Consider the following 25,286-nt stretch of genomic DNA (forward strand, 5'->3'; position numbering starts at 1 on the left):
GCCATGTCCTAATTCTATGCTTAACGAAAACAGTCTTCTGATTATAATTTGATTTCCCATAAATCTCTTACAAAAGAAGAGTGAGTGCTGGTGCACACAACACAAGAAGTCTAATTTACATAACAGGTATATTTTTCACTGAAAAATATTACCTGGTATCCTGATTAAATTTTTTTTCTGATTTCAGTTAATACAAACCAGTATAACTCCTAATCTCATCATTTCTGGGAATTGATAAAATTACATTACCATACTGGGAAATCTTTCCACTAATCAAGGTAACTTATACCCTATGAATTATCTTGGCAGTCAGCAAACTGGCTTTCTCCCAATGATACCTGTACCTATCTTGCAGTAAACCTCTTTAAAGCAGTACCAAATCAAAGACAAAAGGAATTTTAATTCTAATACCCTTCAGCACATTACCAGTTAGTTTAGATCTCATTCTTAATCTAGAATATTTAAAAGTTTTGAAAACTTTGGTTTGGTGATACATACATTTTAAATGTTGACCTCTCATAAATTTATATATTCTACAGCATTTTTAAAAAGTAGAAAAGGAGGTATCTCTCACTTTGTATTCAAAACTGGGCAATATATTGCTTCTCCAGTATTCTTGATTACATCCATTATTACACTTGTTTCATGACCATTATTATTGTTATCAGGACTAGTAACAAACTGCAAAAGAGTTTTGATACTGAACAAGATTGGCTTCTATCTTTACAGAGACAACCATATGGAGTTATGTCATAAAAACATCAGGAAAATGACTTACAGAGAAGTTGAACATCTTATCATTTGTTCAAGATCAGAATCTATTTCAGTTCAGTTACCAATAAAATATTCATGGCACAGGCAAATGGTTTCTTAATTTTAAGATAGCATTCCTTCACTGGAAGGCAAACGTCCTGGATCATTACCATTATAAACCTTCAGAGAAGCCAAGCTAATTTCATTAGGGTGTTTTGTAACTGCTCACAGAACTGGGACCTGACATTAGAAAGGCATCATGGTCTATAGAATCTGTCAGGAGAAAATATTATAACCAAAAGATTAATTAAAAACCAACCAAATAATAAGAACATTTTGATTTGACCATCTAAAAAACACAGCTGCACACAAGTAGTGATAGAGCCAACGAGAATAAAATGACTCCACTAGAACAGATAACTGCTACAACCTGACAAGAGAACACAACGGCTGCATTTTCCAGTGTTCCAAATAGGTAAGTATACTCACTGCTCCATACAAAATTCTTTTGCAAAATTTTCTAACCTATGAGATCACCAGAAAGGTTGGCTTTGTAAAAATTACAAAGTTGTACTGAAAATGTCAACTGATTTTGAAAAGATTTCTCTAGGTAGAAATCTAAAGAAATAGCATTACATTGTGAAGAGTGGGAGGAAGTAGGGTTAAAACTGACAATAAATATTTCTAATCTTAACATCTCAGGAATATTCTACAACAGAATGCTGTATGGGGAATTTTTTTCTTTTTTCTTTTTTTTTTTTTTTGAGACGGAGTCTCGCTCTGTCACCCAGGCTGGAGTGCAGTGGCGTGATCTCGGCCCGCTGCAAGCTCCACCTCCTGGGTTCACGCCATCCTCCTGACTCAGCCTCCTGAGTAGCTGGGACTATAGGCACCCGCCACCACACCCAGTTAATTTTGTTTTTGTATTTTTAGTAGAGATGGGGTTTCACCGTGTTAGCCAGGATGGTCTTGATCTCCTAACCTCGTGATCTGTCTGCCTCGGCCTCCCAAAGTGCTGGGATTACAGGAGTGAGTCACCGCGCACGGCCTTTTTTTTTTTTTTTTTTAAAGCATGTGCTTCCAGACACAGCCTAAATAACGCTGCCCCAAATTCAATGTGAAAGAGTACACAGACCTGTGTCGACAATGTTCCAAAGCTAGTTAGGTGCAGTGTCTCACGCCTGTAATTCTAGCACTTTGGGAGGCTGAGGCAGGAAGATCACCTGAGGCCAGGAGTTCGAGAAATGTTCCAAAGTAAACTGATACCCATTTAAGTCATCTTTATTCTGTCTTCCTTTTAATTTCCTACTATGAAGCTTAAATATACGACGCCCTTTGCATTATTTTTATTTTTTTGAGACAGAATCTCACCTGTCACCCAGGCTGGAGTGCAATGGTGTGATCTTGGCTCACTGCAACCTCCACCTCCCAGGTTCAAGTGATCCTCCGCCTCAGCCTCCTGAGTAGCCGGGATTACAGGTGCGCACCATCATGCCCAGCTAATTTTTTTTGTATCTTTAGTAGAGACAGGGTTTCACCATGTTGGTCAGGTTGGTCTCGAACTCTTGACCTCATGATCTGCCTGTCTCAGCCTCCCAAAGTGCTGGGATTACATGCGTGAACCACCGCGCCTGGCTGCCCTTGCATTATTTTTAAAGTCACTTCTCAGCTTTACCCTCCACAACTGATTAATAATACTGTTCATTTTTTTCTTTTACGCTTTATGAATATCTATCCCTTTTCCATACATCTAGCACTTGAACTCGTCTTCATTGCCTCTCAGTTTTCACTACCAACAACATCCTAGGTTGGCCTTCTTCACTCTAAATTTTCTGTCAATCCATCTGTATTTCACTGCTAATTGATTTTTTCTTTAAAGCCATTTTCATCAAGTTAGTAATCTGCTTAAAGACCTTTAAGTCTAAATTCTGGCCTCAATTCCAAGACTCTCTATAACCTGGTTTTACACATGGTACTTCTTAAGTTAGATAAACCTTTCTTCACTAGCTCCTAAACCTAACATCTTCATTCCCTTTATATCTGTTTATTCCCTTTATATCTGTTGTTTCTCCATTCCCCTCTCAACATGCTTCTATTCCCTAGGCCCGTTCAGATTGTAGTAATTCTTTAAAGTCTAGTTGAAATCCCACCTTCTTCATTAAGTTTTCCTGAGCATTCTTTTTCTCACTATTCTTCCTTCTGTAAACATGAATACATTTATGTCCTCATCACATAGTTTAATATACTCCATCATAAATTATAGATTATATACTATTTTTACATTGTTTGCCATTGTCTCATGTATCAATGCTTCTTCATAAGTGGAAGTCATATACTTCTATACCTAATAAAAGATGAACTCAAGGTGTAGACTCAAAATGATCTGTTGCGTGATTTTTTCAGGACTGGTTCTGAAATAGTCTATGTCAGCTTTAATCCTACTTATTTGTACCAAATGCATGTAAATATCTGACTGGTGTGATAAAATAAGTTATTTGGGGAAAAAATCCTTAATTTAAGCATTTAAATGTTGGAAATGTTTCTAATTAACCAGGAGATCCAAAAGAAAGCAGTTCAAGAAGCATGTCACTGAAGAGCAGAAGTCAAATCATACCTGATATTGATTTTTTTCAGGATTGATTCTGAAATAGTCTATGTCAGCTTTAATCCCATTTATTTGTACCAAATGCATGTAAATATCTGAGTGGTACGGTAAGTTATTTGGGGGAAAAGTCCTTAATTTAACAATGTAAACATTGGAAAGGTTTCTAATTAACCAGGAGATCCAAAAGAAAGCGGTTCAAGTACATGTCGCCAAAGAGCAGAAGTCAAATCATACCCAACAGAGTCTGAGGCGGGTGCAGAAGGGGATGATCCAGATGTTAGGGCAGTCTCTGCTAAGGAGGCCTCTTCCTGTGGTATTGGGTGGTGTTCAAAAAACTTGGAGACAAACAGCAAACTGTGAGGCAAAACAAAACAAACCTAACTTGTGCAAAACCCAGAAGCTTCATATACTAAAATACATAGTTAACCAAAAAAACCGAGGTCAAATTCCATTCTCAGAAACAACTGTTAAAATTCAATTAGTTGTATTTTTGTCTAAAGGCTTATTTTAAAAAAATTGTATTGCACTTTCAAAGGCATGCTTATAACTTAAAACTAATCATTCTATTCAGCAAATTTCTATATACTACAAGATGAAAATCATGCTTTATGGTTAAAGAATGAGAAGAAAAAGTATCTACTGTAAATTAGATGACATTATAATTTACTTAAAGTACAGGGTTAAGTTTTATTTGCTCAGGTGATCAAGAAAAGTAAGACTTTAACAGCAGCAGCAACAATGACACAAAAAGAGATAACAGACTCAGTCTAATCTATTAGAAAAACTGGCATACAGCAAAGAGAAATTTTAGAAAGAGATATATACTGGATACAAAAATTTTACACCTTACTCAAATAAATTGGGGTAAGGGAGCTGAATGGGGATGAATGAGAGAGACGAAGAATATAAACATAATTCACAAAATAGCTAACAGAATCAGACCACTTGATCTGTGGTACAAAATCATAATGTTTAATTTAATTGAAACAACTCTCCCTCTCCTCCTAGAAACTATCCAAAAATGGTTTCTATGGGTTAGGGGTCTTGATTAGTTAAACGATAATATAAAATATAAATTAACTGTATAGCTGAACCAGAATTACAATTTGGGAGAGAAATACTGTCCATTCTACATATTATTCTCTAACTACACTTAAAAAAATTCTCTATAACAACTGTATGGAAGAAAAACCCTCACAGACTTTTAGACATCGTAGCTTCACATTAAGAAAATTTAAGTGTAAAATGGTAGGTAGAAAAGACGTATCTTTGGATTACTTACTCAAGTTGGTCATAATTAACACACATCAGTGGAACCTCTGTACTACAACGCTGGTGAAATTTATAACCACATGTTTGACAGCGGAAACCCTGGAAAAGCAGCTTTCGACAAAAGTCACAAAATGCTAAGGTGAAAAACGTTTTTCGTACCTGCAAAGTAAAAAATCATAGACTTCAAAAACTCACAACAAAACTTTCTAGAAACTGACGTATCTACTCTCTTGTTTAAAATAACAAAATTGTAATATATTTATATCGTGAAACTCACATACTAAAGTACTATAATAAAATGAAAACCGGGGGTCCAAGATAATAGAGGGATTACACATATTTATTTCCTACCCCACTATCTAACGTAAAAACTCAGAAGTTAAAAAATGAGAAATGAGTAAAAGGCTGGCAACTGATTTCGAGCAACATAAAAGTAAAAGTAGACATGAAAAGGAGGAGGAAACAGGTGAAAAGAAGAAGCATATACTTTAATTATCATACAAAGAAGGGAGGTTAAGAAATGCTGACTGGTGTTGATGGAACAAAAAAAGGCATATATTAAAGTTACAAAGGCACCCAATAGAAGAACCAAAAAACTACTACTAATAAAAATATTGGGGGAGAGGAGAACTATAAATGAGCTAATTCCTTATAGAATCTAAAGTTAATAAAACAAGAAATTGTGGCTAAAAGATAATTATAGTCATGTGTCACATAATGACACTTCAGTTAATCATGGACTTCATACCACAGTGGTCCCACAAGATTATAATGGAGTTGAATAATTCTTATTGCCTAGTGACACCTTGAAGATCCTGACCTTGTGTAGACCTAGGCTAATGTGTATGTTTGTGTCTCATTTTTTTTTTTTTTGAGACAGAGTCAGGCTCTGTTGCCCAGGCTGGAGTGCCGTGGCACGATCTCGGCTCACTGCAACCTCCACCTCCTAGGTTCAAGTGATTCTCCTGCTTCAGCCTCCTGAGCAGCTGGGACCACAGGCACATGCCACCACGCCTGGCTAATTTTCTTATTTTTTCAGTAGAGAAAGGGTTTCACCATGTTGGCCAGGCTGGTCTTGAACTCCTGACCTCAGGTGATGCGTCTGCCTAGGCCTCCCAAAGTGCTGGGATTACAAACATGAGCCACCGTGTGCAGCTTGTGTCTTCATTTTTAACAGAAAAGTTTAAAACGTAAAAAAGAAAAATTAAAAATTTTTAAAATAAAAGAAAGTTTACAGAAAAAGCACATAAAGAAAATATTTTTGTATAGCTATATAATGTTTTTTAAACTCTTTTGAAACTGTTATTTCAAGAGTCAAAAGTTAAAAAAAAACCTTAGTTTACTGTAAATTTTTTACTTTATAAACTTATTAAGAAGAAAAATTTTAAAACTGTAGTGTAGCCTAAGTGTACAATGTTTATCATAAAGTCTACAGTAAGAGATCGTAATGTCCTACACCTTCACATTCATTCACCACTCACTCACCAGAGAAATTTCCAGTCTTAAAAGCTCTGTTCATGTTAGGTATCCTACACAGGTATACCATTTTTGATCTTTTATACTATATTTTTACTGTACCTTTTCTATGTTTAGATACACAAACTTGCCATTGTGTTAAGGTTACCTGCAGCATTCAGTACAGTAACATTCTGTACAGGTTATTAGCTTAGAAGCAATAGGCTCTACCATATAGCCTACTTGTATAGTTAGGCTATACTATGTAGGCTTGTGTTAAGTACATAACAAAATCACCATTGATGCATTTCTCAGAACATATCCCAGTCATCAGGCAATGTGTAACAATATTTAGTAAGATGAAAATAATCACCAAAAGAGCTTAAAACAGAAACCATTAAAAATTAAGTGATTTCCTCTAGAGTGGAATTGGGGGTGGGAGGCAGAGAGACTATAATCTACATAATAGCTAAAACAAAAACAAAAACAAAATAGCTGACAGAATCAGAACCCCGATCTATGGTCCAAAAACATAATGGTTAACTTTGGATAAAAATGTAAAAACAATTATTTATAAAACTAGTAAGTAATCATATGAAAATCGAAACAGCTCTTCCTAATCTTACTAAAAAAAATAAGGAACAGAAAAATCACCTAAAAGACAATAAGATCTATTTTTTCTAACAAATGATCAATTTCTTAGAGGATTAGAATGTTTGGGCCACATAAACTTATTTGTGAACATTTCTCTAGGTGAAACTTAGAAGGCAACATGTAAGAATTCCATGTCAAAGGCAAATGATGTAGAACATGAGTCACATAACAGAACTGCACTAGGAAGAATCTATCCTACTAAAGCCAGAAATTGCTTAAAATATATTTATTTAGTGTATATAATAATAAGAAAATATAAGAATAAATATCAAAATGTGAGTGGCTATTTCAGAGTGGTGAGAGCATGGGTGACTTCTATTTCATTATTTGTTCTTTGCTCTGTATTCTTGAGATGGAGTCTCGCTCTGTCGCCCAGGTTGGAGTACAGTGGCAGAATCTCGGCCCGCTGCAACCTCTGCCTCCTGGTTTCAAGTGATTCTCCTGCCTCAGCCTCCCGAGTAGCTAGGGACTACAGGCATGCACCAGCATGCCTGGCTAACTTTTGTATTTTTTGGTGGAGATGGAGTTTCATCATGTTGGCCAGGCTGGTCTCGAACTCCTGACCTCAAGTGATCTGCCTGCCTCGTCCTCCCAGAGTGTTACAGACATGAGCCACCACACTCGGCCTCTATATTCTTAATTCATTTCAGTTTTTCAGAGATTTTTTTTTGAGACAGAGTCTCGCTGTCACCCAGGCTGGAGTGCAGTGGCAAGATCTCGGCTCACTACAACCTCCACCTCCTGGATTCAAGCGATTCTCCTGCCTCAGCCTCCCGAGCAGCTAGGACTATAGGCGCACACCATCACACCCGGCTAATTTTTGTATTTTTAGTAGAGACAGGTTTTTTTCTGGGGGCGGGGGGGGGTTAATACTTTTAACTACATGATTGTAATTATACAATTTCCACCATTCGATATTTTGTATAAAACCAGTTACAACTCACAAGATTTTCAAATGAGACAGGATTTTACCAGGCTGGCCAGGCTGGTCTTGAACTCCTGACCTCGTGAGCTGGCCACCTTAGCCTCCCAAAGTGCTGGGATTACAGGCGTGAGCCACTGTGCCCAGTTTTTCAGAGTTTTAATCACAAATAACATTTTAATCACAAATAATGATATTTTACATTATGACTCCATATATAACTGTATTCATACAACACTACTTACCCTGACTATATACAACATGAATTAGAACTTCCTAATCTAATCAGCTTAAGGAGATTTTGGGCTGAGACAATGGGATTTTCTAGATATACAATCATGTCATCTGCAAACAGGGACAGTTTGACTTCCTCTTTTCCTAATTGAATACCCTTTATTTCCTTCTCCTGCCTGATTGCTCTGGCCAGAACTTCCAGCACTATGTTGAATAGGAGCGGTGAGAGAGGGCATCCCTGTCTTGTGCCAGTTTTCAGAGGGAATGCTTCCAGTTTTTGCCCATTCAGTATGATATTGGCTGTGGGTTTGTCGTATATAGCTCTTATTATTTTGAGATACGTCCCATCAATACCTAATTTATTGAGAGTTTTTAGCATGAAGGGTTGTTGAATTTTGTCAAAAGCCTTTTCTGCATCTATTGAGATAATCATGTGGTTTTTGTCTTTGGTTCTGTTTATATGCTGGATTACATTTATTGATTTGCGTATGTTGAACCAGCCTTGCATCCCAGGGATGAAGCCCACTTGATCATGGTGTATAAGCTTTTTGATGTGCTGCTGGATTCGGTTTGCCAGTATTTTATTGAGGATTTTTGCATCAATGTTCATCAAGGATATTGGTCTAAAATTCTCTTTTTTGGTTGTGTCTCTGCCTGGCTTTGGTATCAGGATGATGCTGGCTTCATAAAATGTGTTAGGGAGGATTCCCTCTTTTTCTATCGATTGGAATAGTTTCAGAGAAATGCAAATCAAAACCACAGTGAGATACCATCTCACACCAGTTAGAATGGCCATCATTAAAAAATCAGGAAACAACAGGTGCTGGAGAGGATGTGGACAAATAGGAACACTTTTACACTGTTGGTGGGACTGTAAACTAGTTCAACCATTGTGGAAGTCAGTGTGGCGATTCCTCAGGGATCTAGAACTAGAAATACCATTTGACCCAGCCATCCCATTACTGGGTATATACCCAAAGGAGTATAAATCATGCTGCTATAAAGACACATACACACGTATGTTTATTGCGGCACTATTCACAATAGCAAAGACTTGGAACCAACCCAAATGTCCAACAACGATAGACTGGATTAAGAAAATGTGGCACATATACACCATGGAATACTATGCAGCCATAAAAAATGATGAGTTCGTGTCCTTTGTAGGGACATGGATGAAACTGGAAAACATCATTCTCAGTAAACTATCACAAGGACAAAAAACCAAACACCGCATGTTCTCACTCATAGGTGGGAATTGAACAATGAGAACTCATGGACACAGGAAGGGGAACATCACATTCCGGGTACTGTTGTGGGGTGGGGGGTGGGGGGGGCGGGGACAGCATTAGGAGATATGCCTAATGCTAAATGACGAGCTAATGGGTGCAGGAAATCAACATGGCACATGGATACATATGTAACAAACCTGCACATTGTGCACATGTACCCTAAAACCTAAAGTATAATAAAAAAAAAAAAAGTAAAAAAAAAAAAAAAAAAAAAGAACTTCCTAATCTATTCTGCTACATGTAAATTTCTTTTATGATACATTAAATAGATTTCAACATCAAAAGTCTACTTTTCTTTTTATTTTTTTTTTGATAGGGTCTTGCTCTGTTGCCCAGGCTGGAGTATGGTGGCACAATCATGACTCACTGCAAAGTCTGCCTCCCAGGCTCAAGTTATCCTCCCACCTCAAGGTGAATAGCCAAGGCTATTGGTGCACACCACCATGCCCACCTACTTTTTGTATTTTTTTTGTAGAGATGAGGTTTTGCCATGTTACCCAGGCTGGTCTTGAACTCTTGGGTTCAAGCGATCTGCCTGCCTCGGCCTCTCAAGGGATTAGAGGCATGAGCCACTGTGCCCAGCCAAAACTCCATTTTCAATACACATTTATTTACACATTCTGTTCCATTAAGAATAGAAAGTTATTGAAAATATTTCAAGAAAATTACATCCTGGTATATAATACAGTCTGGCTTTTTGAGGACATTTAGTTTTAAAAGTAGCTCTTATTTTCTTCACCTTTTCTCCTATGTATCACTTTCTAGGGTCTATAAAACAGGTAAATGCCTATTTCTAATTGTGTTCTTTTTCCATTTGTCTCTGGATATATAAGAAATTTTAAAATCTTTAAAATTTTTTATGTGGCTGTTATTTACCAAACCAAGTAGGTAGGTGACCAAAACATCTGAAGGAAAGAAAACGTGGATATGCATTTGATCATAAATTTTAAGCAATATATGCCTGTATCTGTAAGTATACCTTTGTCAATAAAGATGAGCACAAGAAGATACATCTTTCTTTTGGGTCATAGCTTACACTAAATCTGGTATCTGATTAATTTACCATAAATATGTATGGTAAATTAGTGAGAGGCACAGTCGAGGTAATTTGCATGCATTAATTTGCAAGGTGTGGGGCTGTGTGAAGGAAGACACTGAGTGTCTGTAGAAAAAGGAGAAGGGTTGGATATATATGTTTCAAATCTTGTTTTCCCATTTCCCAGTTCCCAAGGACTCTTGGGATATAGAGAAATACTGAAGGGATTGCTTTTATAACTATGAAACCATGAGGCATAAGCAGCCCTCCTTGAATAGCCAAGCAAAACCCAAGACAGCCAAGAACACTTTTCCTTTCTAAGCAGAACATAGGTTTTTGATCTTGCCTCTATATGGCACTCAGAGCAATCATTCTAACAGACAAATCTAATCACATTTCTCCCCATGCTTACAACTATTACATTTCTAATTATTTTACAGAAAAATCCAAATCTTTAATACGGCTTACAAGGATTTTCATGAGCTGGACTCTGCTTATTCTACCCACAACTCTTATTCTACCCACAATACTGTTAACAACCTACTCTTCAACCTCGTATCATCCATTCTGAACTTCTCTCAAAACTTTCAAAGGTAACATGCTTTCTTGCTGTTCCCTCTGTTTAGGGTACTCTTTACTTGATACTTACTTCCTCTTCCATCAGGCCTAAGCTTAGATATTTCTGTCTCTGAGAAACCTTCCTGACTCCTCAAAAGCCAGGTTAGGAATCTCTGTGCATCTACAGAACTTTATACATATATAGTAATTATGAATGTTTATGACAATTTATTAAATCTTCTCTCTACTCTAAGGCAGTGACACTGTCTTATTCATTTGTCATATCCCTAGGTAAGATATGGTATTGGCAAATGGAAAGTTTTCAATAAAAATTTACTGGCAGGTATCCAACTGGGTGGTGACAATTTCCATACTCTGGAATCAATCTGCAGTTTGCTTTCACTATCCTTCTGTGGCAAGGACCTTCCTGAGGCATCATTTTAATACTATTTTCTCACGCTTAGCAACTTAGGTCTTTCTTTTATCTCCTCATATCCAATTTCTAGCTAAGAAGAATTATTAAGAAACAGAGTAGTAATCAGTATGAAATGTATGCTCAACTGTATTTGTATTCTTAAGAACTTAAATAAAAATGTTAAGATTTATCCACTTAAAATTCAACATGTTAAAATTATTTGCTGCACAGTAAAATTTGATTGACATTAGGTGTATCTTACACTTCTCCAAAAAAGTGCTTTACAGAAACACAAACATGATTTCGTTATTCACTACTAATGGAGGCTTGAAAGCATAAACCCCAAAGGAAATAATCTAATCAATCATCTGCTTTAAGAGCCCAGCTGGATTAATCACCAAGACACATGGGAAAACACTTGACGCCTAAAGGGTAGCAGTAATTATCCATCTAGAAAAAACTCTGGCCAAAATTCCATATATAGAGAAAAGTAAGAAATGTATTCCTGACTCAGAGACAACTTTTGGCTTCTGCCTGCCATTTTAGAGGATAGGTTCTCAAGTTCTATGTAGATCCTCATCTCTAAGGTGAAAAGGTCCCACATTCCGGGCCTTATGCTGGCGACACTTAGGCTTATGCTAGGTTCTAGCAAATGCAAAAACCAGACAAAGAAAAAAGCCTCATGGAGAGTTTAATACCCAGCCATTCTATTTCCATTAACCTATCCTTCAGAAACACAACGGTGTGTACAAGTGTGTCAAGATATATGCAGAAAGACCCTGTTTAGCCCTGTATGTAACAAATTTTTTATAATACAAAAACTTAAAATGTCTATCAATAGAGAAATGGTTAAATACACTGAATCCCTATTCTTATGAATTATTACATAATCATACTAAAATAAGGCCAGGTATACTGACATGATAAGATGTCCATGACATCCTGTTGAATTAAAAAAAAATAAAGCAAAGAATATCACATAGCACGGCTCCACTTTGATTTAAGAAAGGGAAAAGAAAAGAAAGTAATGAAGGAAAGGGAGAAAAAAAGAAAGGAAAAAACTTTGGGCTCACAGGTACAAGCACACGTTTGTGCATACAGAAAAAAGTTTGGAAGACAGAACAATAACCTGTTAATCTAAACAAATGTTGGCCTCTAGGAGGGTATTTTCACTTTTTTTACTTGACATACTTTTGCACTATTCAAAATTGTCTTCACAATGCATACATATTACTTTTTTAAATTAAAAAGAAAGTATAAAGATTAAAATTAAACTCTTGTTTAAATACAAGTTTTTAAAGAAAACAACTGATTTCAACTCAGGTAAAATGTCAGTTCCAAAATTACTCATCCATATTTCACATTCCCTAAATAAAAATTCATTCATTAAAATTTGAACATTTTTGACATTTCAAAAAAAACGTAAAGATACATACAAAGTTGTGTGTTGTAAGTGGAACATTCTCCAACACTTCCACATGCAATTCTTCTCCAGTAAGCCAGGAAATATCAGTGTCCCAGCCAATTGGTTTCTTCTCTCTGAAAAATGTAGACACAAGCTTTTCTTGGTTATTACATCTAAAAATATTCACATACCTCATGCTGAAGATATGAAAATTGGTTATCGAGGGGCTAGTAACAGGGAGGTTTGGCTCCCTAATATTCCATCGTTAGAAATTTAAATGGCAATAAATTAATTTTAAGTTTACCCCAAATAAATGTATCACTCTTGGACAAACAGCAGGGTAAAGAGATGTACTCTTTTCTTCAAGTCAGCTCCAGAAAAGACCTACAACAGCAGAAAATGGATTGTTCCTGGGGTCCAAAAAAAAAAAAAAAAAAAAAAATCACAGGTACGGACTTATCTATCCATTCAAGGAAAAAGAGTACTCAAGGGACAGGGACAATATGCCCCCAAAATGATTTTTTTTTTTTTTTTTTAAAGAGGATTCAAAATGTAAGGGTCTTGGAACAATGTTAGACACTTTCTGAAAGAAAAGTAGGTCAATATAAAATGTTAATTTTGATATACCTTTTGTGAAACTATGAGTTTGTATTAAAAATGGGAGGGGGGTAAGAGTCCATTATCCAAATAAATCACACTCTGAATGGTTCAAAAATTGTAAGAATCTCAAATTCCAAATAAAATCATTTGATCAAAGTAACAAACACTACAGTCATATACAATTATTTAACTCCTCATATGGCCTACAATATTTCTTCAGGCTAACTTAGTATTAATTTAATACTTTTTCCTAAAGTAGACTTTCAATTCCCTAGGTTTGGGTAAAGATCCTAAGAAAACTTCGAAGTTTAATGTGTGATTTTCTTTTTAAACAAAATTTCACGTCACATACAAACCATACCCATCCTGAATTCTGTAAACAGCACAGCACTCTGGGATTAGACCTCTCATCATCAGTGCTTTCTTTAGACTGTCTCGGACTGTAACTCCACACCTTGCAGGTACCTATGGTATCATAAATATATTGATAAGAGGTAAAGGGAGCAAATTACATTTTTTCATATCATTAAAAAAAATTTAGTAATTCATCTTTAAAAAGTCAAATGGGTTACTAGGTCAGATACAACACCATTTCTACAGCTAACTTAATACTAAAGGGAAATTATAACCCAAATATCTGTTATTATTCACCAACTTAAATCAAAGTTAATTTTCTATTTTATTAAAATTATGAAATACTTTAAATATATAAAAAGAAAAAGTAACAGTATCTGCTACAATACACCCACCAACACAGTATATCCATCACTGAGAATAACAGATGTCAATATTAAAAGCAAAATCAATTTTGATCCAATATTGTTCAAAGCTGAAAACTGTATAACCCTTCACTCACACTGACTGTCCTTAAGAGACATCTTACTGGCCCTAAACATAGCGGGAAGAAAAAAACCTGTCTTAATGTGTATACTTGATATTTGTTGTTTGGTGCTCCTGTTTCCTCTGGGAATATTCCCTTCTCCAGAAATCCACATGGTACTAGAAAAGCTATCAAGGGCCACTACTTTTATGTCACTACAGATGACAGAAGCTGGCTAATCAGTTTCCCATACCCCTGGCAAGAGCAACTGGTCCAGGGCTATATATATGACCCAAACAGTACCTGAGTTCTTCCCTAAATTGACACATGGACACTGACAGAGAAAAGTCCTTGTTTCTACTGTAGTTCTGTAGATTTGTAGAAGATACAAATCTGGAGCCCTCAGTGGCCATATTCTCCACCACACTGAGAAAATCTGTTATAGAATGAAGCTAACATGAAGAAGCAAAGATGACATGGGAAGAGAGAGACAGAGAAGGAAGGAATGGGAAAGAGAAAAAAAAAAGCAATCTTTCTGTATATTTAAAGTTATCCGTATCTCTAGCCTTTTCCTTGCCTCACCCCCACAGGCAAATCTGAATAACTTGGAACTGAAGGTGTAGACTACAGTGAGGCAGTGTGAGTACAGAGGATACAGTTTTTATTGGGAGGAGATGTAAAAAGAAGGGGAAATGTTAGTTTGTAACAATAAGTTCCACTCATTTAAATTAAGGTGCTTAGCAAACCAAAAGTTTCCAAAGAAATTGGGAATATTTATGCTAGAGGGGAAAAAATGGGGGTAAAGGTAAATATAAGACAGCTGAATTCAAATAATATATTGAAGGGGGAAGAGTCCAGAAAGCCTAATTAGGATCTATGACCAGAAATAACAGGACGCAGAGGGTAGTGCAATATAACCATTACAACTATCCAGGTTGGGTGCAGTGGCTGACACCTGTAATCCCAACACTTCGGGAGGCCAAGGTGGGTGAATCATTTGAGGTCAGGAGTTCGAGACCAGCTTGGCCAACATGGTGAAACCCCAGCTCTACTAAAAAACACAAAAAGTAGCCGGGCATAGCGGCAGGCGCCTATAATCCCAGCTACTCAGGTGGCTGAGGCACGATAATCACTTGAACCCAGGAGGCGGAGGTTGCGGCGAGCCAAAATCGTACCACTGCATTCCAGCCTGGGTGACAGAGCGAGATACTGCCACAAACAAACAAAAACCCTGAACTTTTACCTATCCAGCAAGGTAAAAGTTTGTCATGAGACTGGGCTCATCACTGGAAGTATTAAAGGGGAGTGGATTGGTACAGTTGATCCTCATTACTTGTGGAGTCCATACTTGAAATCTCTCTACTTGCTAAAATTTATTTCTAACTCTAAAGTCAATACTCGCAGTGCTTTCATAGACATGCGCAGAGCAGTGAGATATTTGAGTTGCCTAACGCATGCACCTCTCCAACTGAGGTTGAACAGTGAAGCTCTCTCTTGCCTTCTTGTTTCAATTTTCATACTATAAACAAGTATCCTGGGCAAAGCCTATTTGGTGCCACTTTTTTCTCACTTTTATGCTTTTTGTTGATGATTCTACTGTTTAAAATAATCCCTAAGCATAGTGCTCAAGTGCTGTTTAGGGCTGGTAAGCATAAGAAGGCTATAATGTCCCTGGCAGAGTAAGCACATGTGTTAGGCCAGCTTCCTTCAGGCATGAGTTATAGTAATGTCAGCCGTCGGCCTTGAGTTCAATGTTAATGAATCAACAATATGTCTTTAAACAGAAACACACACAAAACAAGGTTACGTATTGACTGATTGATGAAAATGTGACTAGAGGCTGGTAGGAACCTAACTGTATTTTAAATTTGAGGGATTTGGGGTCTGATCAAGGAAAAAGACATGACCATGAGGTGGCAGTAGCATGCATAGCTTTATTGGGTGACACTGACAGATCTGCAGCCAGAGGATGTCCTGAAAGCATACTGTCCAGAGGCTAAGGCAGAGTGGCGACTACCCAAACAGGACTGGCCAGAAGCTGAGGTGGAGTGGCTATCACCCAGAAGAGGAGGGCTAGGGGACTCTCAGGGGAGAGGGGAATAGGAGAGGAAGCTTATATGTCTAGCTGACAATGTTAGACAACCCAGCAGGGAGTCTATGTATCAAACAGCTCCAAAGGGCAACAGCAGCTTGGAATCTTTATAGCCTTGGGATTTGATCTTATCTATACCTAATAGATGTTGAGTACAAAACAGTTTTGTGGGGACTGCAAAGTAGGCAGGCTCTCAGGGGCTAAAAATCTGTTTATCAGGATTATATTTAAAACAATTATATGTATAAAAAATTTAGTTTGGTGCAAGCACACTTTTAAGCCAATAGGTCTCAACCTATTGTAATGGAAGAAACAACCTAGAGGCCAATATACAGAGGGTTTTTTGGGCTCATTTAAATAATAATAATCCTTGTACTTCCCCTAGGAGCAAGGTTCAGTGTTCACTAATTGTTTGTAGTGAATTTATAGAACATAACTACTACGAACAATGAGAACCGGTTGTAACCTTTCAGAAATAATAAACTGAAGTGAAAGCTCACTTTTCCCTGTGCCACTCATCTTCTGCCTATACTAATGCCAAAATTTCCTGACTGGTGACCGATCTTTAGTTTTAAACCCCATCCAATGTATCCTATCCTATGTTACCATAGAAATCTTTCCAAAAAAGGCATTCTTTTTTTCTTTTTTATCTTTGTTTTTAATTTTTTACTTTTAAGAAGGTATTCTTAACTTTTGGGCATGCATGTGCATGCACACCTGTGTGTGTGTGTGTGTGTGTGTGTGTGTGTGTGTGTGTGTGTGTGTGTGAGGGGGAGAGAGAGAAAGACTTCTGAGAATCTAATGAAAGCCTCAAATGTGCTCTCTGAAACAAAATTTCATAGGGTTTGTGGAATCTGAAGCCCATGCTGAGTTCACTGAACTCAGCATTTAACCCATTCTAAAATATAATCTTACATTTCACTAGTCTGCTTAAAATTTTCCCATTATTTGTAAGACAAAATTCCAATTCCATAATGTGTCATAAAAGGCCACCAATGACTTGGAGCTATCTATCCTTCAGCCTCTTTGATAATTTCCCTCAGGCACTCCAGTAATACACTTCAAATATGGCTATGCTCCCTTGTGCTTCTCTACATATGCTGATCCTAAGTTGCATATATATTTCATCAACAGGCAAAAAATGGTTTTCTGCTCTATTACCAAGGCAAGCCATCTATCAGTCCTTCTTAATTCCACTTTTGTAGGCTGAATTTTTATACTATTTGTTCTTTCATGATAGTACCTGTGCAACAGATGAAGAAATCAATGGAACAAAACAGAAAGACCAAAATAGACCCTAACACATAAAGGAAGTGCGAATAAGATAAAGGCAACATCTGAAATGGGGTAAAGATGAACTTTTAAATAATTGATGCTGGGACAACTGGAACTAATCTAGAAAAAAAGGTTCATCCATACTTCATATTGTATACCAGAATAAACTACAAATGGATCAAATATTTAAATGCTGGAAGGAAGAAAGGGAAGGAGAGTGAAACAAACCATAAAAGAACTAGAAGAAAGCATGGCACCTTCAAATCTTCAAATAAAAAAGGCTTTTATAACTCTGATACAAAATCTACAAGTCATAAATGAAAAAAATATTAAATTCACCTACATAAAACTAAAAAAAAACTTTTGTATGGCAAAACAAACACATTAAAAGTGAAGTAAATAGACAGTACAAATGGTGAAAAATATATTTGCAACTCATTTAGCAGATGAGTTAGCTTCCTGATATAAAAAGAGCTCCTGAAAAATTGAGATGAAGACCAACAACCCAAGAGAAAAAGGGAAAAATATATGAGAGACAGGTCACAGAAACAGAGTAGAAATGGCCTTCATACATATGAAAACGTGCTCAGTCACACTCAGAGGAAAGCAAATCCAAACTTGTGAAGTTATTTTTCATTTATCAGATTGGCAAAAATCCAAAACTTTGACAACATATTCTATTGGTATGAAGCTATAGGTAAACAGATATCTCATAATTAAGCAAGACCCATGAAGCGAAATTTGTATCTATCAAAGTCACAAATGCAAATTTCTCTTTGACCTAGTGAAGCGTACTTCTGAGAATCTATCTCACAGATATGCCTGCAATACATAAGAATAATGTATGTGCAACATCATTCACTACAGTACTGATTGTATATCAAAAGTCTAGAAAGAACCTGAATGCCCATAAACACATCATTGGTTAAATACACTATAGTACATCTATACAATGGAACTGTAGTCATATATAAAAAATTATGTATGGAAACAAAATTTCCAGAATGGTCTAAACATTAAAAACAAAATACAGAATGATATATACAGTATTATGTATCTTATGTATGAAGAGTGGGGAAATAAATGTATTTGTATTTATATCTGTATTTTAAAAACCATGAAAATCCACACGTGTGTACATGCGTGCACACACATGTGCACGCATACACACACACACACACCTCTTTAAAAAAGAATTACCTAAAAGGTGCAGAGAAAATTGGATGTATACTTAAGCCGGGGTGAAAACAAGATTTCTTTATGCAAATACCATATGAAAGTACAACCTGTGTAAAGGGAGGGAGATTGTCTCCTATTTTAAGGCTAGGAAAACTAAAAAGAGGTATTTTTGTAATAAACTAGATTTATGCCTTTCCTCCGAATTCCAAAATTAAATATCTTTGATTAGCTCGTCAGAGCAATAATTTTTCTCTTAAAAAAATAAAAAAGCATCCTATCTTAAAAAGGAGCCAGAGTCAATGGAATCATGTGAATATTTGCCAAGGAAACTTTAGACCAAAACAAAATGTATGAGTCCAAACTTTCACACATCAATTTTTAAAGTGAACTGAAATTATCTTTTGTTAATGAGCTCACGATGATTCATATACTACTTCTACTTTTATGTATGTTTAAAATTTTCCATAGTTGGCCAGGCATGGTGGCTCATGCCTGTAATCCCAGCATTTTGGGAGGCCAAGGCAGGCAGATCACCTGAGGTCTGGAGTTCGAGACCAGCCTGGCCAACATGGTGAAACCCCATCTCTATTAAAAACACAAAAATTACCCAGGCATGGTGGCAGGCTCCTGCCATCCTGGCTACTAGGGAGGCTGAGGCAGGAGAATCACTTGAACTTAGGAGGTGGAGGTTGTAGTGAGCCAAGACTGTGCCACTGCACTCCAGCCTGGGTGACAGAGTGAGACTCCATCTCAAAAATATAAATATATATAAAATTTGTATATATGTTATATATAACATATATAACGTGTGTTATGTATAACATATATAACGTGTACGTTATGTATAACATATATAATGTATATATGATATATAACATATATAATGTATATATAACATGTATAATGTATATATAACATATAACATATATAATGTATATATGACATATATAATGTATATATATTATATATATAACATATATATAATATATATAAAAGTTTCCATAGTAAAAAGTTTTTAAAAAAAGTTGTTCTAAAATTTAGGTGGTCATCAAAATTGTTATATGTTTAATTCTTTGAGCTAGTACATTGATCTGGTAGTTGTTTTACAGTGCAGACGATTATATGCTTTAAGTAAACTTCATGATACAGTAACATCTTAAATAAACTGGCACAGAATATACATGCCAACATACAGATTTTGAATACAAATTTAAGTTATATAGCTTTCTGATTTTATAATTTAACTTAATGCCAAGTTCTTTTTTGGGACTATTACATCAATTACATTTTTTTTTTTTTTTTTTTTTTTTGAGACAGAGTCTCGCTCTGTCGCCCAGGCTGGAGAGCAGTGGCGTGATCTCGGCTCACTGCAAGCCCCACCTCCCGGGCTCACACCATTCTCCTGCCTCAGCCTCCTGAGTAGCTGGGACTACAGGCGTCTGCCACCACGCCTGGCTAATTTTTTTTCTTGTATTTTTAGCAGAGACAGGGTTTTGCCGTGTTAGCCAGGATGGTCTTGATGTCCTGACCTCATGATCCGCCCACCTCGGCCTCCCAAAGTGCTGGGATTACAGGCATGAGCCACCGTGCCTGGACTTTTTTTTTTTTTTTTGAGACAGGGTCTTGCTCTGTCACCCAGGCTTGGGCAGTGGTGTGACCTACAATCACCGCAAACTCTGCTTCACAGGTTCAAGTGATTCTCATGCCTCAGCTTCCAGAGTAGCTGGGATTACAGGCATGTGCCAGCAAGCCCGGCTAATTTTTTTGTATTGTTAGTAAAGACGGGGTTTTACTATGTTCATCAGGCTGGTCTCGAACTCCTCACCTCAAGTGATCCGCCTGCCTCGGCCTCCCAAAGTGCTGGGATTACAGGTGTGAGCCACTGCAGCTGGCCTAATTACAATATTGTTTTAAAGAAAAAAAACTGTTATGATCTGCTTATAACATGCTTTCATTAAAGTAGAAAAAGGAGGATGTCTGTATCACAAAAACTTCAGAAGGTAAAAGCAATTTTAGAATTAAGCGTGCCTCCTGGTCAGGTTGAATTTAACTGGCCAAGAACCAGAAATCACAGGATTTATAAAGGTGACATCTTTTACTGCTAAATTGCTGTCCCAATCAAATCAAAATAAAAATGAAAGTTAATCAATTACCTTATTAGTATTCTAAGGGGAAAAAACTTACCAAGCAACAGAAAAGTACTTTCACTGTTGGCAAAGAATACAGTTTATTAGGTGCCAAGAATGTCCTGGATTCCATAGCTGTTTTATTGAAATTTAAACACAGTAATTAAGTACCAAGCTAATACTGCTTCCTATAGTATTCTACCTTATCAAGTTGCTATGAAGATTAAATGAGTGTAAGTGAAAGTGTTTTTACAAACTGTACCAATATGTAAAAGGTATTATTATTATTCCTATCTACACAGGAATTGAATGGATCATCCTCTTTTATCACTTGTAGATCTTAGTTTCTGCTTTGCTGTTGCTAAAAATAAAACGGGAGGGAAGGTCTAGCATTTACTCTAGTGATGTCCCTTTACTTTCGACCTATTCCATTGAAACTATTTATTTGTACTGGTGAAAGTTAAAGTTTCTGGTATTAGTTTTATTCCTAAACTGGCTAAAATAAGAACATACCTTTTCCTTAATCTTTCCATTCCATAAACATTTCTTGCTTGATTATAGCATAACTAGGGCATGATTTTGAAGTATCAGTCAGTATTGCCCTATCTTTTCCCTTTGCCATTCCTTTACCTCGGATACCATCAGGATTAATGCCAATCAACAGATATTTGTTTACAAACCCCAGGGTATGGTAAACCCAAAGACTCATTCTTTCAAAAATACTTACAGTACATTTACTCACTATTAGACACGACTCTACTCACTGAGTAAACCAAAATAGATACGCTCTTCTCACAGAACTAAAAACAACTCACAGATGTTAAAATTAATTTAGTAGTTTTAGGTACCGTTTTAGACTTTTCATCAGACAACAGACCCACAGCCAGAATCATAATTAATGAAAAAAACCTGAAAGTCTTTCCTCTAAGACCTGGAACAAGACAAGGATGCCCACTTTCACCACTGTTATTCGACATACTATTGGAAGTCCTAGCTAGAGCAATTGGATAAGAGAAAAAAATAAAGGGTATCCAAACTGGAAAGAATAAGTCAAATTATCCTTGTTTGTGGATAATATGTTCTTATATTTGGAAAAACCTAAAGACTCCACCAAAAAACAATTATAACTGACAAATTCAGTAAAGTTGCAGGATACAAAATTAACATACAAAAGTCAGCAGCATTTCTACATGCCAACAGCAAACAATCCGAAACAAAAATCAAGAAAGTAACTCCATTTACAATAGCTACAAATAAAATACCTACGAATAAACTTAAAAACAAAGAAGTGAAAGATTTCTACAATGAAAACTATAAAACACTGATTCAAGAAATTGGAGAGAACACATGAAAAAATGGAAAGACTGGCCACGTTCATGGACTGGAAGAATCAATATTGCTAAAATGTCCATACTACCCAAAGTAATCTATAGATTCAATGTAATCCCTATGAAAACACCAAAGACATTCCTCACAGAAATAGAAAAATAATCCTAAAATTTATATGGACCTACCAAAGGCCCAGAATAGCCAAAGTAAAAAGAACAAAACTGGAAGAATCACATTACCTCACTTTAAATTATACTACAAAGCTATAGTAACCAAAACAGCATGGTACTGGCATAAAAACAGACATATAGACCAATGGAACAGAATAGAGAACAATGAAATAATTCCATACATCCACAGTGAACTCATTTTTGACAAAGGTGCCAAGAACATACACTGGGGAAAGAGTCCCTTCAAATGATACTCCCTGTCCCAGGAATTCCATTTTCAGGTTTGTGACACCTTGTTATACGTGTACAAGGAGACAAGCACAAGAATGTTCTTATTACAGCACTGTTTGTCACAACAAAAAATCCAAATATAACCTAAATGCTCATCAATGGAGAAAAAGATAAACTGTGGTATATTAAGAAGCTAGAATACTTGATAATAGCATTGAATGAAATAGATTTGTATGTGTTAACATATAAATACATATACCTTGAAATCATAATTTTGAATAAAAAGGACAAGATGCTGACCATTACATACATATAGTATCATATCATCTTACAAATTAAAAAAAACAAAAACATTGGCTTATGGCTACACATATATATAATAAAATATAAAAATATGATTGAAGGTACCTCATATTTATCATAGTGACTGTCTTTTTGGGGACAAGACGGGATGATGGGTGTTCAGCAGAGGAATGGGACTGGTAGTGGAACCTAAATTTGTACTTCTATGTATAATATGAAGCAAATATAACAAAAAAATTAGTATTTGTTCATTGTAGGTGACTAAACACAGCTGTTTAATATATTGTCCTTTATATTTTTCCATATAAGTATTTTATTTTTTTTTTAGATGGAGTCTTGCTCTGTCGCCCAGCCTGGAGTGCAGTGGCACGGTATCAGCTCAGTGCAACCTCCGCCTCCCAGGTTCAAGCAATTCTCCCGCCTCAGCCTCCCGAGTAGCCAAGATTACAGGTGTGTGCCACAATGCCTGGCTAATTTTTATATTTTTAATAGAAACAGGGTTTCACCATGTTGGCCAGGCTGGTCTCGAACTCCTGACCTCAGGTGATCCACCCACCTTGGCCTCCCAAAGTGCTAGGATTACAGGCATGAGCCAACACGCGAGCACCGGCCAAGTGTTTTAAATTTTCTAAATAAAGAGTTAAAAAAACCTATGAACAATATTTTCTAAATGCTAAACCAAAGTCACCAATTTTGAAATACCTAAAACAGGCAATTTTCTTTACAATACTATATACAACTTATAAGTATGGTTTTCATTTAGTGATGTAAAAGACCACATCCAGGGTCTATCACATTTTTTGATATTACAATCCTTTGATTTAGTCTACCTTATTTTGAAGACAGCTTATCTAGTCTACCTTATACTGAAGACAGCTTACCTATCTTAACGTAGTCTACCTTACGCTGAAGATAGCTTACCTAGGAATAAACTTAAAAACAAAGAAGATACTGAAGATAGCTTACCTATCTTCAGTATTTCCCTTTTGTGTCCCTAGAGCATTCAGTTTTATTCTTGTTATCTCCACTTCTTTCTCCTGCTGTGTCATAGATCCTTGGAGAACTTGTACATTTTCCCATCTCTAGAGGAAATGATCTTGGCTACTTTCTCTTTTCTGTCCGATTTCTATTATTAGAGCATTGTTCAAAAACCTTTGTAATTTTTCTTGTCTCAGGTCATTGGTATTTATCTATGAAATGCATGTAAAACTATTTATAAAAGCAAATCCTTTCTCCACAAAGATATATAAAAGCCAACAATCACACAAAAAGATGCTTCACATTATTAGTTATAAGGGAAATGCAAATAAAACCCAAAATGAGATACCATTTCATACCCATTAGGATGGCAGTAAAAAAAAAGACAAATAATAAACAAGTTTGACAGTGATGTGAAAAAAACAGAACGCTCATGCTCAAGGGAAAGTAAAATGGTGTAGCCATTTTGAAAAACATTCTGCCAGTCTCGTAAAAGGTTACTAGAGGCATAAATGAAATCATATGTCCACACAAAACCTTGAACATGAATGTTGACAGCAGCATTGTTCATAACAGCTAAAAAGTAGAAACAATACAAATGTCCATCAGTTGATAAATGTGTAAACAAAATGTGGTATATACAGCCAATGGAATATTATTGAGCCATAAGAAGGCACGAAGGACTGACACAGGGTACAATGTGGATGGACTTTGAAAACATTATGCTAAGTAAAAGAAGTCAGTCACAAACACATATTGTATGATTTCATTTATATGAAATGCCAGAGAATAGGCAAATCTATAAAGAGCAAATGGGTAGTTACATAGGGATGGGAGGAACAGGAAGTGACTGCTAACGGGTACAGTGTTTCTTTTTGGGGTGAAAAAATATTTTTAAATGAATTATCACAGCCACAGAACTTTGTGAATATACAAAAATCATTTTATACTTTAAATGGGTAAATTGCATGGCTTTTGAATTATATCTCAATAAACTATCAAATAAAATTTGTTTAAAGAAATTTTCTTTTGACTTATAAGCCTAAACAGACAGGCTTAGAACACAAGCCATCTTTTGGGGTAATCAGGTGAGTTTAATATTTTTTGGTTAATTTTTTGTCATATAATACAAACAACTGTTATACAGACAAACAATACACACAGGACTCAAGTCAAATATACTTTAAATTTTATTAGATTGGTAATACTTTTACAAATCTGTTAACATTCTATGTTGGCCAGGATCTTGTGGGAAAAGGAAGTTTCATACACTTGTTGAGAATCAAAATCTTTTCTGATATTAAGTTATCACAAAGTTTTCAGTGTGTATATTCTATGACCCAATAATTATTTCAAGGTATTTATCTTTCCCAATAAAAATATTCCCACAGTGTTTCAGGATATATGTATTTAAATATATACTGCAACATTACCTAATTATCCATCAAGGAAAAAATAGCTAAATGAGATCTAAACACTCTAAACAATAACACACGAATAAGTATATAATCACCCTGAACAATCATAAAAAACAGACACCTTGGCATTATGTGAAATAAGGGTATCAAGTATAAAGTAAAAG

At 36.0% G+C, this 25,286-nt stretch overlaps 1 protein-coding gene across 11 annotated transcripts in view; it reads right to left on the minus strand.

The window, feature by feature from the left end:
- BRAF (B-Raf proto-oncogene, serine/threonine kinase) overlaps nucleotides 1-25,286 on the minus strand; it is a 208,322-nt gene that overhangs the window by 72,964 nt on the left and 110,072 nt on the right. For 10 of the 11 annotated variants that reach the window (XR_009209599.1, XM_032761940.2, XM_032761945.2 and 7 more), the window contains exons 4-7: nucleotides 13,563-13,666; nucleotides 12,633-12,735; nucleotides 4,641-4,789; nucleotides 3,593-3,712 (exon numbers count right to left, since the gene is read on the minus strand). Coding sequence is in view for 10 of the 11 variants with exons in the window: in XM_032761940.2 (XP_032617831.1) it covers nucleotides 3,593-3,712; nucleotides 4,641-4,789; nucleotides 12,633-12,735; nucleotides 13,563-13,666 (476 nt within the window). In the remaining variant the exon portion in view is untranslated. Of the gene's footprint in view, nucleotides 1-3,592; nucleotides 3,713-4,640; nucleotides 4,790-12,632; nucleotides 12,736-13,562; nucleotides 13,667-20,751; nucleotides 21,241-25,286 lie in introns of those variants that run through there. The other variant, XM_058427302.1, reaches the window with a different exon arrangement.

The sequence above is a fragment of the Hylobates moloch genome, unplaced genomic scaffold (assembly GCF_009828535.3).
Source record: "Hylobates moloch isolate HMO894 unplaced genomic scaffold, HMol_V3 SCAFFOLD_1, whole genome shotgun sequence".
Taxonomy (NCBI): domain Eukaryota; kingdom Metazoa; phylum Chordata; class Mammalia; order Primates; family Hylobatidae; genus Hylobates; species Hylobates moloch.